The following is a 13,700-nucleotide window of genomic DNA, read 5'->3' on the forward strand; positions in this document are numbered from 1 at the left end:
AGGTTCTACTGGGTTATTCTGCACAGCCCTGGGGTGCACAGAGCAGGTTTTGGAGGTCCCCAGGATGGAATTAAGTCCTATAAATTTGAATTATTCTATAGAACAAACCTTTTTGGTCATAAAACCCAATCAGCAAAAAAACTTGAGCACTGCCCAAGACATTTACATGAAATTCTTTATGAATTATCCAGGTATGTACAAGTCAGGTTCTACTGGGTTATTTTTCACAGACCTGGGTGCACAGAGCAGGTTTTGGAGAACCTTGGGATGGAATTAAACCCCATAAACCAGTATTATTCTATAGAACAAACCTTTTTGGTCGTGCAACCTGATCAGCAAAACTTGCGCACTGCCTGATATTTACATGAAATTCTCTATCAATTATCCAGACATGTAAAAATTAGGTTCTAAGTTATTGCTGGGTTATTTTGCACAGCCCTAGGGTGCACAGAGCAGGTTTTGGAGAGCCCCAGGATGGAACTGAACCCCACAAATCTGCAGAGGGGGAAGAGGACTCACGGCTGGGAGTGAGCGGTCTCGTAGCGCTCGAAGGAGTGGGACAGGTCGTGTTTGTTGTTCATGTAGCACTGGGTGCACAGGTCGTAGTCAAAGCACATTTTGCATTTCCACCTCATGCCTCGGATGCCGTGCTTCTTGCAGCAGTCACAGATGATGTTGGGGTGACGGACACCTGGGGGAGAAAAAGGGAATGGGAGATACACATGAATTCCAGGGAAAAATCAGGATTTTAGGACCACCCCTCCCAGCACTGCAGGATGCCAAATCCTCACAGAAAAACTTAGAGACCTACACAAATTCCAGGAAAAAACAGGCTCTTAGGACCATCCTTTCCAGCACTGCAGAATGCCAAACTCTCCCAGGAAAAGACCTTTGAGATCTATACAAATTCCGGGGAAAAGCAGGCTTTTAGAACCACCCTTCCCAGCACTGCAGAATGCCAATTCCTCACCAAAAAACCCCTTTGAGATCCACACAAATTTCAGGATAAAACAGGCTCTTAGAACTGTCCTTCCAGCACTGCAGAATGTCAAATTCTCCCAGGAAAAGACCTTTGAGATCCACACAAATTCCAGGGAAAACCTGGAACCTGTGTTCAAGTTTCTCTGAGGTGTTTATTTGGCTTTTGACATCCCTGAGAATTCTGCTGCAGCATCTGGAACAGCAGCGTCACCCCGGCTTTAAAGAGAGGGATGGGAGATACAAATCGACTGATCTGGAGAAATTTAAACAAACACTACTTTTAATTAGCAGCAGCAAGCCAGAGCTCCTTCACACCTTAGAACCACCCTTCCAGCATTGCAGAATGCCAAATCCTTCCAGAAAAAGAGTTTTTACTGAGCCAAGGGCAGGCAGTGCTTCACACACAAACACAATGCACCCAGAAATCCTCTGAGTCCTCTGTTTACCTCTTTAGAGCTTCTTACATTCCCATTTTTTATCCCAGTCGTGTCTAAAGTAAACATCTCTGTTCATTACAGCACAAATACTGCTCATGGAAGAGTGCCATGCTTAATGCTGGGCATTGAGACAGCTCTGCTTCTAAAGAGAAATTATTTAAGGGCTAGAAAACCCTGGCACAACTGTTCTGAATGAATCTACTCCTCTAATCCACACTTTACAGAATTAGGACACACAACTGTAAAGGGGATTTGAATGAAACTTGATGAATGCATGTTTTAAAGGGGAAAAAATCGTGTATTGTAGGTGATGCTGCAGTAATAAAATGTGAAGTGATATGTGTCATTTGAAATATCCTTTTCCTGGCTGGAGGACAAAGTCAGTGAAAGTGTTCAGCTCACAGATGGAAAAAGTAGGAGAGCAGAGCCTTTGCACAGAGGGAAATAGGAATGTCCTGGCCATGCACAGGTGCTGTCAAAGGCACAAGGGACATGGACAGGAGGTGGCTGTGCCACTGGCTGTGCCCTCACCCAGGCCCTGCTCAAACAGAGGGAAACAGGAATGTCCTGGCCATGAATAGCTGGTGTCAAAGGGACAAGGGACATGGGGGCAAGAGGTGGCTGTGCCAGTGGCTGTCCCCTTGCCCAGGCCCTGCTCAAGCAGAGCCTTTGCACAGACAGAAACAGGAATATCTCAGCCATGCACAGGTGCTGTCAAAGGCACAAGGGACATGGGCAGGAGGTGGTTGTGCCCTGGCCCAGGCCCTGCTCAAGCAGAGCCTTTGCCCAGAGGCAAACAGGAACACTCTGTCCACACACAGGTGGTGTCAAAGGCTGTCCCAGCACCAGGGACATGGGCAGGAGGTGGCTGTATCTTTGCCCAAACCCTGCTCAAGCAGAGCCTTTGCACAGAGGCAAACAGGAACACCCTGTCCACGCACAAGGCTCAGCATCGCTCTGCAGGCAGGTACCAAAGGCTGGCACAGGGGGCAGGTGTGACCTGGGGCAGGAGGTGGCCGTGCCAGGGGCTGTCCCCTGCTCTGCTCACCTATCTGGGCGTTGTCATAGAGCAGCAGGTCGTAAGCCCCCTGGAATCCCGTGCGATAGTTGGTCCTGTTGCCCTGATCCCACTGCACCACCACGGTCTTGTCGGGCGTGGTGGGGCTGCCCGTCCGGCCGATCTCCACCACGGTGCCCACGTTGCCCTCGCCGCTGTCCTGGCTGCCCCACTTCCAGTCCACTCCACGGACTACCCTCATCCCGACCTGCATGCTGGCATAGGGGTCCAGGTCCATGGAGCTGCACAGCAAACCCTAAAACTCCTCCTCCTCAGGGGTCTCGGAGACGGGCGGGATCACCGGCAGCGCTGGCGGCGTCGTGGGCAGCATGGTCAGCACACCTGGAAATACAACAGGAATTTTCGGGTGATGCCACTCCTCACATCACATTTCCCCTGGAAATACAATGGGAATTCAGGTGATGACACTCCATGTCACATTTCCCCTGGAAATATAGCAAGAATTTTCAGGTGATGCCACTCCACACATCACATTTACCCCAGAAATACAAGAGAAATTCGGGTGATGCCACTCCATGTGTCACATTTCCCCTGAAAATATCACAGGAATTCAGGTTATGACACTCCACACTTCATCTGGAAATATAACAGAAATTCAGGTGATGTCACTCCATACATCATATTTTCCCTAGAAATATAACAAGAATTTTCAGGTGATGCCACTCTACATGTCACATTTCATCTGGAAATACAACAGGAATTTTCAGGTGATGCCACTCCATACATCACATTTCCCCCCAGAATGATCTGGCTGCAGAAAAAGCCTGACCTGCTGAGGAGATTTATCTCTGTTTTATTCAGAATTGGGATTCTCACAGCTTAAGCACTGTTGGGAATGATATAAAAACTAACCAGGCTTTCAAGGCTCATCAGCATCTGCAATAATATACAAAAACATGTTCCAGAGAGCTGTGCATGATGGAAGAGAACTGGGCAAGGAGTCTACAAAATTCCAGTACCAGCCCTTGATTCCAAACTCAAGAATAAGCCCAAGAGCCACCAGAGATACAACAGCAGCAGAAACAAGCAAGCACAGTAAATAAAATTGAAAGAAATGACCAAGGAAACACCAGCAGCACGATTTTACCAATAAAAGTCAATCTCAGTCTATTTTTTCAGGCAGTCTCCTCACATACATCTTTTCTTAATACAGCACTGTCGAGTTTCACTTCAAGTCAGTTTTGGTTTTGATTTGAGGACACAGGAAGTTTTAAAATCTGAAAGAAGCGTTTGTCTGTTCTCCCCAAGTGATGGCAGTTTTTCAAAAACATGGCCAATGTCAGATTAATTTCAGTCTTTTCCTGTTATTCATCCACAAGCTCCAGCAGGAACAGGGAAGGGCTGCAATAAAGCCAGCAGATTTAGTGCTGGGATCAGTGAGACAGGGACAGCCTTTCCCAACTGTTGCCATGACAATGGGTAAATGAGGTGAACACCACACAGATGCAGCACATCTTCAACTCTGAATTAAATCAGATCCTCATATCAAGCAGATTCTCAAATCCTTGTTTCTCTCTTTACCAGCACGACGAGACAGTGAAGAATAATGTGGAATATTTAGTCTGGAAAAATCTCCTTTAACATCCTTGGGCATCCTTGGGTCTCCCTCCTCCTCCTGAGCTAACCTAACATCCAGATTTTCTCAAAAATTGAAAAAAAAAGGTCCAAGAGGATGCCAAGGGATAAAAAATGCAGATGGCACAAGCAAAGCTCCCCCAGTGCCAGGACACAGAGGGTGAGGAGCTGGTCCAGCTGAGGGGATGTGAGGAGCAGCTCTGGGCCCTGGGATGTGCTGTCAACGCTCCCACCCACCAATAAAAGCAACTGAAATCACCAAACCCTAAAAATAAAACCCATCCTCCAGCCAAACATCCCCTTTTTGAATGCATGGAGGAGTCGTTTGATGCAAACCCACATTTCCAGCGTGAGCCTGATTTCTGCTCAGCTTCTGCAGCTTCTGCCTCTCCCTGTCCTCACTGCTGTGACATCCAAACCCCTGTCACAACGAGGACAGCATCAAACCCAGCTGTCCTTGTGAACTTCACATCATCCTCCCCTTCTAATCATCACTAAAAGTCGCTCTGGGCGACTCTTTCATTTGGTTGTTTTTTTTTTGTGGGGGTGGATGTAACATTGCTGAGCTGAAGGTGCAACAGTGTTTACTGTCTTTATGAGAGCAGGAATTATCAAAGAATATTCTTTTTAGAGCCTAGTGAGATTCTCCCTCTCCTTCCAGATCAGAGATGAATAAAATGGACTATTTATTGCTTCGACTAAGAGGCAGAACTGCTTTTTTTAAAAGGCTGCTATGAATCAGTCAAGGCAGTCAAGCAGAGAAAACAAATGGGAACATCCAACAATGCAAAATAAAGCATGATTCAATTATTGTTACAGGGCTTTTCTCTAAAAAGAACCACCACCACCCCTTCCTGCTTATCCAAGGGACGTGGGGGTGGGTGATAACAGTGGGAAAAGGAATTCCATGCTTAGAGAAGGAAGCAACAAATTCCACAGGGTCCTGGATGAGGATAGAAGGTCACTTCCCAGCCTTAAGAGTTTTTTCTGTCATTTCACTGGGCCTTCTTCCTCTCCCCAGGAATGAATGCACCACCACAGGCTTAGAACTCTCAGTATTCCAAGGAAAGCAATGCCACTTCCAGCAATTATTCACCAAAGAAGATTCCAGGCTGTCCCACAAACCCACAAAAAATAAATCCCTACAGCACAAAGGAGGATAATCCCTCCTTACCTGAAAAGAGCAGAGCAGGCTGGCACTGACACATCCTGACAGTGAATCCAGCAGTGAATCCTGACAGCAGAGCCAACCCTGTGCCCCACAAAGGAAAACTCACACTCCTCCCATCTTCCCAAAATCCTGGATGCTGCTGGAGGTATCAGCATCTTCCCAAAATCCTGGATGCTGCTGGAGGCATCAGCATCTTCCCAAAATCCTGGATGCTGCTGGAGGCTCAGCTGCACACCTGTGACAAAAGCTGAATGCTTTCAAAAGGAGCTGCAAAAACCACCAGCAGCCCCTTGCTGGCTGATCTGAGGAGGTGAATATTCCATTTTCCACACAAGAAGGCACCGAGTGAGTGCTGCACTCCCAGCTCCTCTGCAGGGGAGATGCAGAACAGGAGGAAAAGGCTGTTCAGAACCTTCATGGGATGAATTATGGTGTTCTTGTGGTTTGAGCCTTGCCAGAGCAGCATTATTGACTTCTTAAGTGGAAATGTTTCACTCACTGAAGCAAATACTCCTCTCCCTTGATGCTGCCTGGGCTGTAATTATTCCAGGGAAGGACAGGTAGAGCTGCCAGAAATGATTCACAGGGAAAAAACATCGATTTCCCATGGGAATTTCAAGTAATCATGAACAAATAATCCATTACAGGAAAAGGAGATTTCTGAATCCTCATCTAAACCATCTGACCTTGCCTGCTGTGACACAGGAAAGAGCAGCAGAGATGTAATCTCTGAGTTTTAGGAAATTCCACTAAAACTTAACTGAAAAAAAAAAAAAAAGGCCACGGCATTTTAGCTGCAATAATTGTGGCAACTTTCTGCCAATATTCAACTGTGACAGCCCAATTTTCACCTCGTGGGAGGCAAAGGTTGCTGCTGGTCTGGCCCCACAGCAAACAGAACCCAGGACTGTGAGTAGCTGACAAAAATCAGTGCCTGGAACCTGGTGATCATATTATTTGAACAGCATGGTAAACAGAGGAAGTGTTTAAAAGAAAAAGAAAAAAAAAAGAAAAAAAAAAAGAAAAAAAAAAAATCTCTTTTTGTTTTTCTTCTCTTTACATATATTTTGCAGTTTGAATTGTCTTCTGAGTTGAACTGAATTTGCCCATGCAGGGGATGCTTCTTCAGGCTACTGCAAATCACACACTTCTCCAAAATTCCCAATTTCCCCAAGGGATCAGCCCCCAACGCAGCCAGGATCACACTGCGCATTTTGAAAATAACATCACTGTCCATTTCTTACTCTTTTGACTCTTCCACTGCCATTAAATAAAGTCTTACCAAGCCATTAAAAGTGTAGATTGATCACTGTAAAGCTTCAAGACTTAATTTTCATATCCTCACATCAAGAATAACAACACAGACACAATTTTGGTGTAATGGCTGAATTAAGACAGCTCATATTGAATTAAAAACTGCTGGTTTTTATCAGCACCACTTTCTCCGCCGCTCCTGTGAGCATTTCCCTACAGAAATAAGGCTCAGCAAGGTTTTTCCCCTTCCCTGACACAAATTTCACAGCTCAGAGCCTGCCCAGAGCTCACCTGCACCATCAAGTATTGTTCCCTACCCATTTTCCTTCCTTCAAGCCAGAAATAAATACTTTTGTGTTCTTCAATAACAGTCAACCAGGATCAAATATCTCTGCTCAAGGCTTACAGCAGCTAAGCTTATTACCAAAGCCAGCATTCATGCCAAAAATTCACACAAATGTAGTTGCTATTGGATGAAAACAGAGCAGAAAAGCAGCAAAACACACAAGAAATCAATATTTTTGACCCATCACCACATGGACAGTGCCCTGCAGCAGGGAAGCTGTGGCTGCCCCATCCCTGGAAGTGTCTGGACAGAGCTTGGATCAACCTGGGGTAGTGAAAATGAGATTAATAATAAGGCTTTAATGTTCCCTCCAACCCAAACCAGTCTGGAATTCCATGAGACTCCCCTGCAAAGCCACAAGGCCTCAATGACATTTTTCTCCCTTTCTCCTTGTGCAGTCAGGAATTTTGTTTAGTCTAAAATTTTGCAAAATGGCATCGCTGGCACAGGGGAGGGGAGGCAGAGAGGAGCAGATGCTGCTTTTGTGGCTTAAATACCAACAGCAGATCAACAAAGGCGTTTTACTGATAAATCAGTCTGAGCTGAAATCAGAAAATCTGATAAATCAATAAAAAAAAAAACAACGCCCTGCATGAGGTGAAATCATTTCCAGGGCCCAAACCTCACGTGCTCCCAGAGTATATTTAACACTATTACATAAACAGAATAAAGCAGGTGATTAATAAGCCTCTGCTCAGGGATTAATATCTTGTCATTCCAGCATGAGAGCACAGGCACATCCTGAAACACAGGGATGAAATGCTAAAAATAAAACCAGCCAGGCTCAGAGTCCCCACCTAGAATTTTATCTCTGCAATCAACACTTGGCCTTTACAAATGCCAGCCCATTGATCTGTTTTGCCCAAAGTGAATTTTACATCCCATTTTACGCTGGTTGTGTTCTGGCACTCGGTTGTTCCTTTCCCTTTCAGCAATGTTTGAGTGGTTCTTACTCAGATTTTCCATCTGTTCCTTCACCTTGTTAACGGATGCAGGTCTAAAGGAAGTACCAGCAAATTTATTAATATTCAGGAGCAGTAGAATTGTGCAAACTCTTCATTCCAGCATTCTGGTTTCATAAAGAAATGGACACCAACCTCAGAAAAATGATCTAAATAAATGATCTTCCATCTAAAGGTGGAAGAAGTTAGAAAGAAGTTATACATCTTAAATTTTGGGTTCATTGTGTGTGGGTATGGCAGGACGCAAAAGTGGACACAGAAACTGAACTGAGCTGGCCTTGAACCTTCAATTTAACTCAAATTTCAACCCCCCTGTGATGACCACAGGGAGAGAAAAGTGAACCTGCTCCAAAAACAACCTGCACAAAATCCAAACTGGCTTTGTCACTGAGAGCTGGGGACTAAAAAGGGCTTTTTGTCAGCACTGAGTAACAAAACTAATTAAACAGAAAGTGACAGTGATCACCCAGGAGCAAAGACACAGCACAATGTTTTTCATGAATCAGCTCCCTGCTAAACCATGCAATGAACTTGGATTGCACAAGGGTCAATATTTGCTTTCAAACCCTGAAATGCAAACAAGCACCTTTAGGAAACAACCACCATAAACCACAAACAAACAGCTGGCACAGGCTGCCACCACCAGAAGCTGTGGCACACCACAGGCTGCTGGGTTTGGCTGGGATTCATTTCATTTCCTTCACTGCAGCTTCTCTGGGGCTCTGGTTTTGTGACCAAAGCAGTGCTGACAGCACAGGGGGGGGTTGAGCTGGAGAATCAAAGCTTTTTTTGGTTTTCCCACTGAGGCTGAGGGTGCACAGGAATTTGGGAGGGAGCAGCCAAGGACAGCTGACTCTGAGTGACACAGGTGCTCAGCAATAAAAATTGGGGGAAGAAATAGGAAAGGAGAGTGTTTGGAGTTTCTTTGCCTTCCCAGGTAATCCTTGCACTTGATGAATTCCTTAATTTCACCCTTCCAGTCCTGTTCTCTGTCCCACTGGGGTGAAAAGGAGCTGCCTGCCAGGGTTAACCCACCCCACACAGAAAGATGGAATATCTCCTGCCAGCTCAGGGATGCTCAAAATTCACATTTCTATGTCAACATCCATCAAAAACCCTACAAAAAACACAAGTTCTCTCTACCAGCTTTTACTCCACAGCAAAACTTCAGGTTTGTTGGTTTTTTTTTTTTTTTTTTTTTTTTTTTTTTTTTTTTTTTTTTTTTTTTTTTTTGTTGTTGTTGTTGTTGAACTCGTGTGCCCAGTGGAGAATTAAAGTGATTACAAGTGGAAGTTCACACAGGGCATCTCGTGGATCTCTCTCTTATTACATCCCATGAGATAATTGCTCATGAGCCCGATGAAATTTCCTTCTGGCTTTTGATGAACTGTGTTCTTTCCAGGAGGGAGAAAAAACAGCTCCAGCCATTTGCCTTAATTGGAGCCGACAGTTTGCAGATTTGAGCCTGGAGCCTTGAAAAAGCTCAGCAGCTGATGAGAAAGAATCCACTTTTTCCTCAATAGCAGATCTTCCAGTTAAATTTACATTGCTTTACAGTAAAAACAAATACTCCCTGCCCACACACACACAACTACTAGGTAATGTTGTTTAAGAAAAAAAAAAAAAAAAGCAATTATTTGCTAAGTTTGAATGAAGGTCTTTGCATAGAAAAAAAAAAATGGGAAGATGGTATTTGAACTTTTTTGGAAGATCTCTGTGGAAAAGAAACAAAAACTCAATATTATTGTATTGAGTGTCTATTTCCTGCCAGGAATCAGGATCACTTTTCTGGCCCTTGGCACTAAGAGGTCAATAATCACCTGCATCCCTTGTTTCTGTGCCCAGTAGTGACAAAAGCCGCAATATTAAAAAAAAAGTTTAATAAAGTCAAATACAACCCGCCCAGGGCAGCTGGAATATCTCCACTGCTTAAAGAACAACCTTAACAGAGCCATCAGGAAGGGTTTCAGTGTACTTTATCATGCCTTGTGGAAAAGGATGGACTAGGTGGCCTCAGCAAAATCCCTTCCAGAACTATTTTCAATCATCTAGAAATAGAGGATCAGACAGAAACATATTCCAACAGTGAGAAATCTGTCTTGGCAGCGGATTTCAACTGTGCTCTTCCTTGACATTGCTCTAATATATTTCTCAGAGGCAAGACCATCTGGCCCAGAGCTGATGGTGTGGAGCCCTGGTAAAGCTCAGGTCTGCATCCCTCTCACACCAGCCATCAACTCCTATTTAACATTAAAATCTCAGTTCAAGCATTTAAAAGTTCATAAAACCCCAACCTAATGACATGATTGCCTGTCCAGAAAGTCAGTAAGTGTCCTCAAAAGTCATTCAAAAGTCAAAAAATCCTGATTTCCTGCAGGAGTGAAAAGATCAAGAGGGATTAACTCTGATATCCTGAGAGGTGGTTGAGGAAACACAGAGCTGTGGCTCTGGGGTAGGGCTGCTCACAGGTATTTAGATTCTGGGACTCTCAGCACTGGTGATACAAAGGGATTAACAAATCCTCCTCCTCCTCCAATTTTTCCAAACGAAAAGCAGCTCCTTCAGCCTGGCACTGAGGGAGCTGGAGCATAAAACCTGCTGGATCCCTGATGAGCCTTGATAGCTCATCCTACCAACTTGAGATTCCCCTTGAGGCTTCCAGAAGGGTCAGCACTGCACTCCTGCCTGCTTTCAGCCTGCAACTTGCCCTTTCTGTGCTCTGAAAGCAGATCAGAAGGTTTAAGTCTAATCTCTCCTGACGTGCCTTTGGCCAGGGAGGCGTGTGGGAGCAGGACTAAGTGAGGAGCTCTTGCCTTCCTAACTCAGGCAAGGTTTGAGGGTCAGCATGTCCATCAGTTCACCTCCAGCTCTGTGCATTTTACAAGTCCAGATGTTTTCTTTGTGCTCTGGGGATTCTGCAGAGTCCAAGAGCACTGTGCAGATGGGAAATGGAGCCCATGGTACACGTGGGATTGGTGGGAGAGCCAGGAACAAAGCTCACACATCCCAGCTCCAAGTTCTGTCCTCCATGGCCTGGTCACAGAAAAAGAAGAAAGTTTCAACCCCTGATCCAGCATGGACCCCTAATTCCCTTGGGATTCCATCAGGGAATGTGGCTCAAGGTCTAAGATCAGCCAGCTAAGATCCTGCCAGCACATCAACGTAACTTCACTGATTCCATGTTCCAGTCTAAATGCTGGAAGATTTTTTTTCTGTGTTCTTGGAAACTTCAAACACTAGTACAGAATTTAAGAAATACTTAAATTCTTCAAGTCTCCCAAGAAACAACAGACTCCACTTTCTCTTAGTTTAAAGAGAATTCAATGATCTCTCTCCCATCAGAGCTTTCAGGGAGAGTGCATGGAAAGAGGTGCTGCTCTCCCTCTGAGAACACTGGATTACAATTCCGGCCCCTTCAAGAATTAGAATCCTTGAAAAACATCCAGGACTCTCCATTCTACCCCTGGAAAACAGCAAGTGAAGGGAAAGGGCAGGATCAGAGCTGCTGCTGTGAGTGGCACAGGCACATTCAGCACAGCCCTGAATCCTGCCAGAGCCCAGGAGCACTTCTGGAGCAGAGATGACGAGCAAGGCAAACAGATTTGATGGGAACAGGCAGGGACAACACGACCTCAGAGAGCTGAACTAGGCTGGAGAAAGCCTTCAACTCCAGAGAAACCACCAGGACCAGCCTCTGTGAGCAGCAAAATCAAACACACACAAACACAAGGCAGGAGATGAGCTCGTTTCTGAGGCAGCAGCCACAGCTCTGAGAATTCTGTGCTCCTGGAGCCACCCACTTCTAGATGAAGGCAGCTTAAAAAGCCATGGACATTCCCTTTCCCAAGAAAAAAGGGAAGGAGACAACTGCAACCACCACACTTTCAGCACTCCCACAGTTTTTTTGCAGTTTCCCAGACATTTGACAAAGTTTTGGTGGAAAAGGCATCCCAGTTCTTCCAAACAATGCCAGCAGTGGCCATTGCAGACCAAAGCAGGAGAACGGCAGATTCTTCACACACTGATTTGGCACACAGGATTTTCACAGCCACAGAGCTCCAAACATGCACTCAAAATAAATGTCAAAACATATGATGCTGTACAGCAATATCAGAATAAGCAGAGAATTGTGCCGAGGCAAATATCACACAAATACGAAGCTCCTTCTGATGGCAGTGACTCACAGAGCTGTGCTGTGCAAAGAGGAAGGGATGGGAAACACATTCACCTTTGTGAAGCCTAAAAAGGGAATAACTCTTGGGTAAAACAGAGCCTGTGGTGATGCTGTTAAATGACAGTTGAGAAGCTGTTTGTTAATAATGCTGCAGGCACCCTAAAGAAACTCCTGTCCTTCCACCATAGAATTAAATCAGTCTGAAAAACAGGGATACACCAGTGGTAGAGCTGAGACTACAGAGTTACCTGACACCCAACTACTGCACTGTAAGTTAAAAAATAACTTTTTTAAAGAACCACTGGGTACCCAAAAGATGTCACCTACTCCAGACACAAACCTAAACACCTACAACTCAAAGCTCAAAACAGGGCAAGAACCTCTCCAGCTCTGCCAAGGCTGTGGAAGCTTCCCCTTTCTCGTCTCTATTATCTGCTTGTCACACAGCATCATTCCCACCATAAAAATGTGGGATGTGGGTTATTTACAGGAGCTGCATCCCTTGACAATTCACTCCTCCAGATCCTGAAACCATGAATGAAAAATTCAACAGGTAATCAAGCGCAGAGGAAGGTCCTAGAAGGATGAACAACTGCACCATTCTTCACACCAAGCAGTTGTAGGAAACCATGGAGTTGCTAAACAGAGGAGAAATAATAAATGGTATCTCATTTGAGCCATATAAACTCCTCCCATAGAAAGAGAGAAGTGCAGAGGATGTCATGAGGCTCTTAGCCAAAAAGAGAGAAGGTTCAGCAGCAAAGCCAAGCTCAAGTGACCTCCATGAAGGTGAGCCCAGGGCTCACTTGCTCCTCAGCGAGGTAGAAGAAATCAGAATTTGTGACATTCAGAAAGTAATTCTGCAGCCGAGCACGGGCAGTGAAATGAGAGCAAAACACCTTCAGTGCCTCCAGCACAGCTGCACCAACTTCTCCGGGTTTAATCTGGCCCTTTCTGCCGCCATTCGGGCAGACTGGAAACACAGAAAACCAGGAGAGAAAAAGCCACATGTGCCTCGAACTCCGAGCTTTCCTTCCCCACAGGCTCCAGGGACACCGAAATTGGCGGCAGGAACCGCCGCCCCCAGCTCGGGCAAGCCAGGCCTTACCTGCAGTACCTGTCGGGGAACAGGACGGGTGTTCAGCCCTCCAGGGCGGCCAGGAAAACACAACGGGGCTGGAGCGGCAGCAGCGGAGGGTGCGGCCCCAATCCGGCTAAAGGTGCCGGAACCACCCCGGGATAAAACGGCCTCAATCCCGGCTAAAAGTGCCAGAGCCACCTCGGCTATAAACGGGCCAGAACCAGCCGGGCTAAAGCCTCAATCCCGGCTAAAGGTGCCAGAGCCACCCCGGCTATAAACGGGCCAGAACCAGCCGGGCTAAAGCCTCAATCCCGGCTAAAGGTGCTGGAACCATCCCGGGATAAACGGGCCAGAACCAGCCGGGCTAAAGCGGCCTCAATCCCGGCTAAAGGTGCCGGAACCACCCGGGATAAACGGGCCAGAACCACCCGGGCTAAAGCCTCAATCCCGGCTAAAGGTGCCGGCACCACCCGGGCTAGAGCGGCCTCAGTCCCGGCTAAAGGTGCCGGAACCACCCTGGCTATAAACGGGCCAGAACCACCCGGGCTGAAGGGGCCTCAATCCCGGGATAAACGGGCCAGAACCACCCGGGCTGAAGGGGCCTCAATCCCGGGATAAACGGGCCAGAACCACCCGGGCTG

The 13,700-nt window shown here is 46.2% G+C and overlaps 1 protein-coding gene across 6 annotated transcripts in view; it reads right to left on the reverse strand.

The window, feature by feature from the left end:
* The window catches only part of LOC310918013 (E3 ubiquitin-protein ligase MIB2), a 60,281-nt gene that overhangs the window by 45,773 nt on the left and 808 nt on the right, over positions 1-13,700 (reverse strand). For all 6 annotated transcript variants that reach the window (XR_014591542.1, XR_014591543.1, XR_014591544.1 and 3 more), the window contains exons 2-3: positions 2,467-2,817; positions 520-691 (exon numbers count right to left, since the gene is read on the reverse strand). Coding sequence is in view for 2 of the 6 variants with exons in the window: in XM_083876692.1 (XP_083732818.1) it covers positions 520-691; positions 2,467-2,713 (419 nt within the window). In the remaining 4 variants the exon portion in view is untranslated. The remainder of the gene's footprint in view (positions 1-519; positions 692-2,466; positions 2,818-13,700) is intronic.

The sequence above is a fragment of the Zosterops lateralis genome (assembly GCF_965231275.1).
Source record: "Zosterops lateralis genome assembly, chromosome: 22".
Taxonomy (NCBI): Eukaryota; Metazoa; Chordata; class Aves; order Passeriformes; family Zosteropidae; genus Zosterops; species Zosterops lateralis.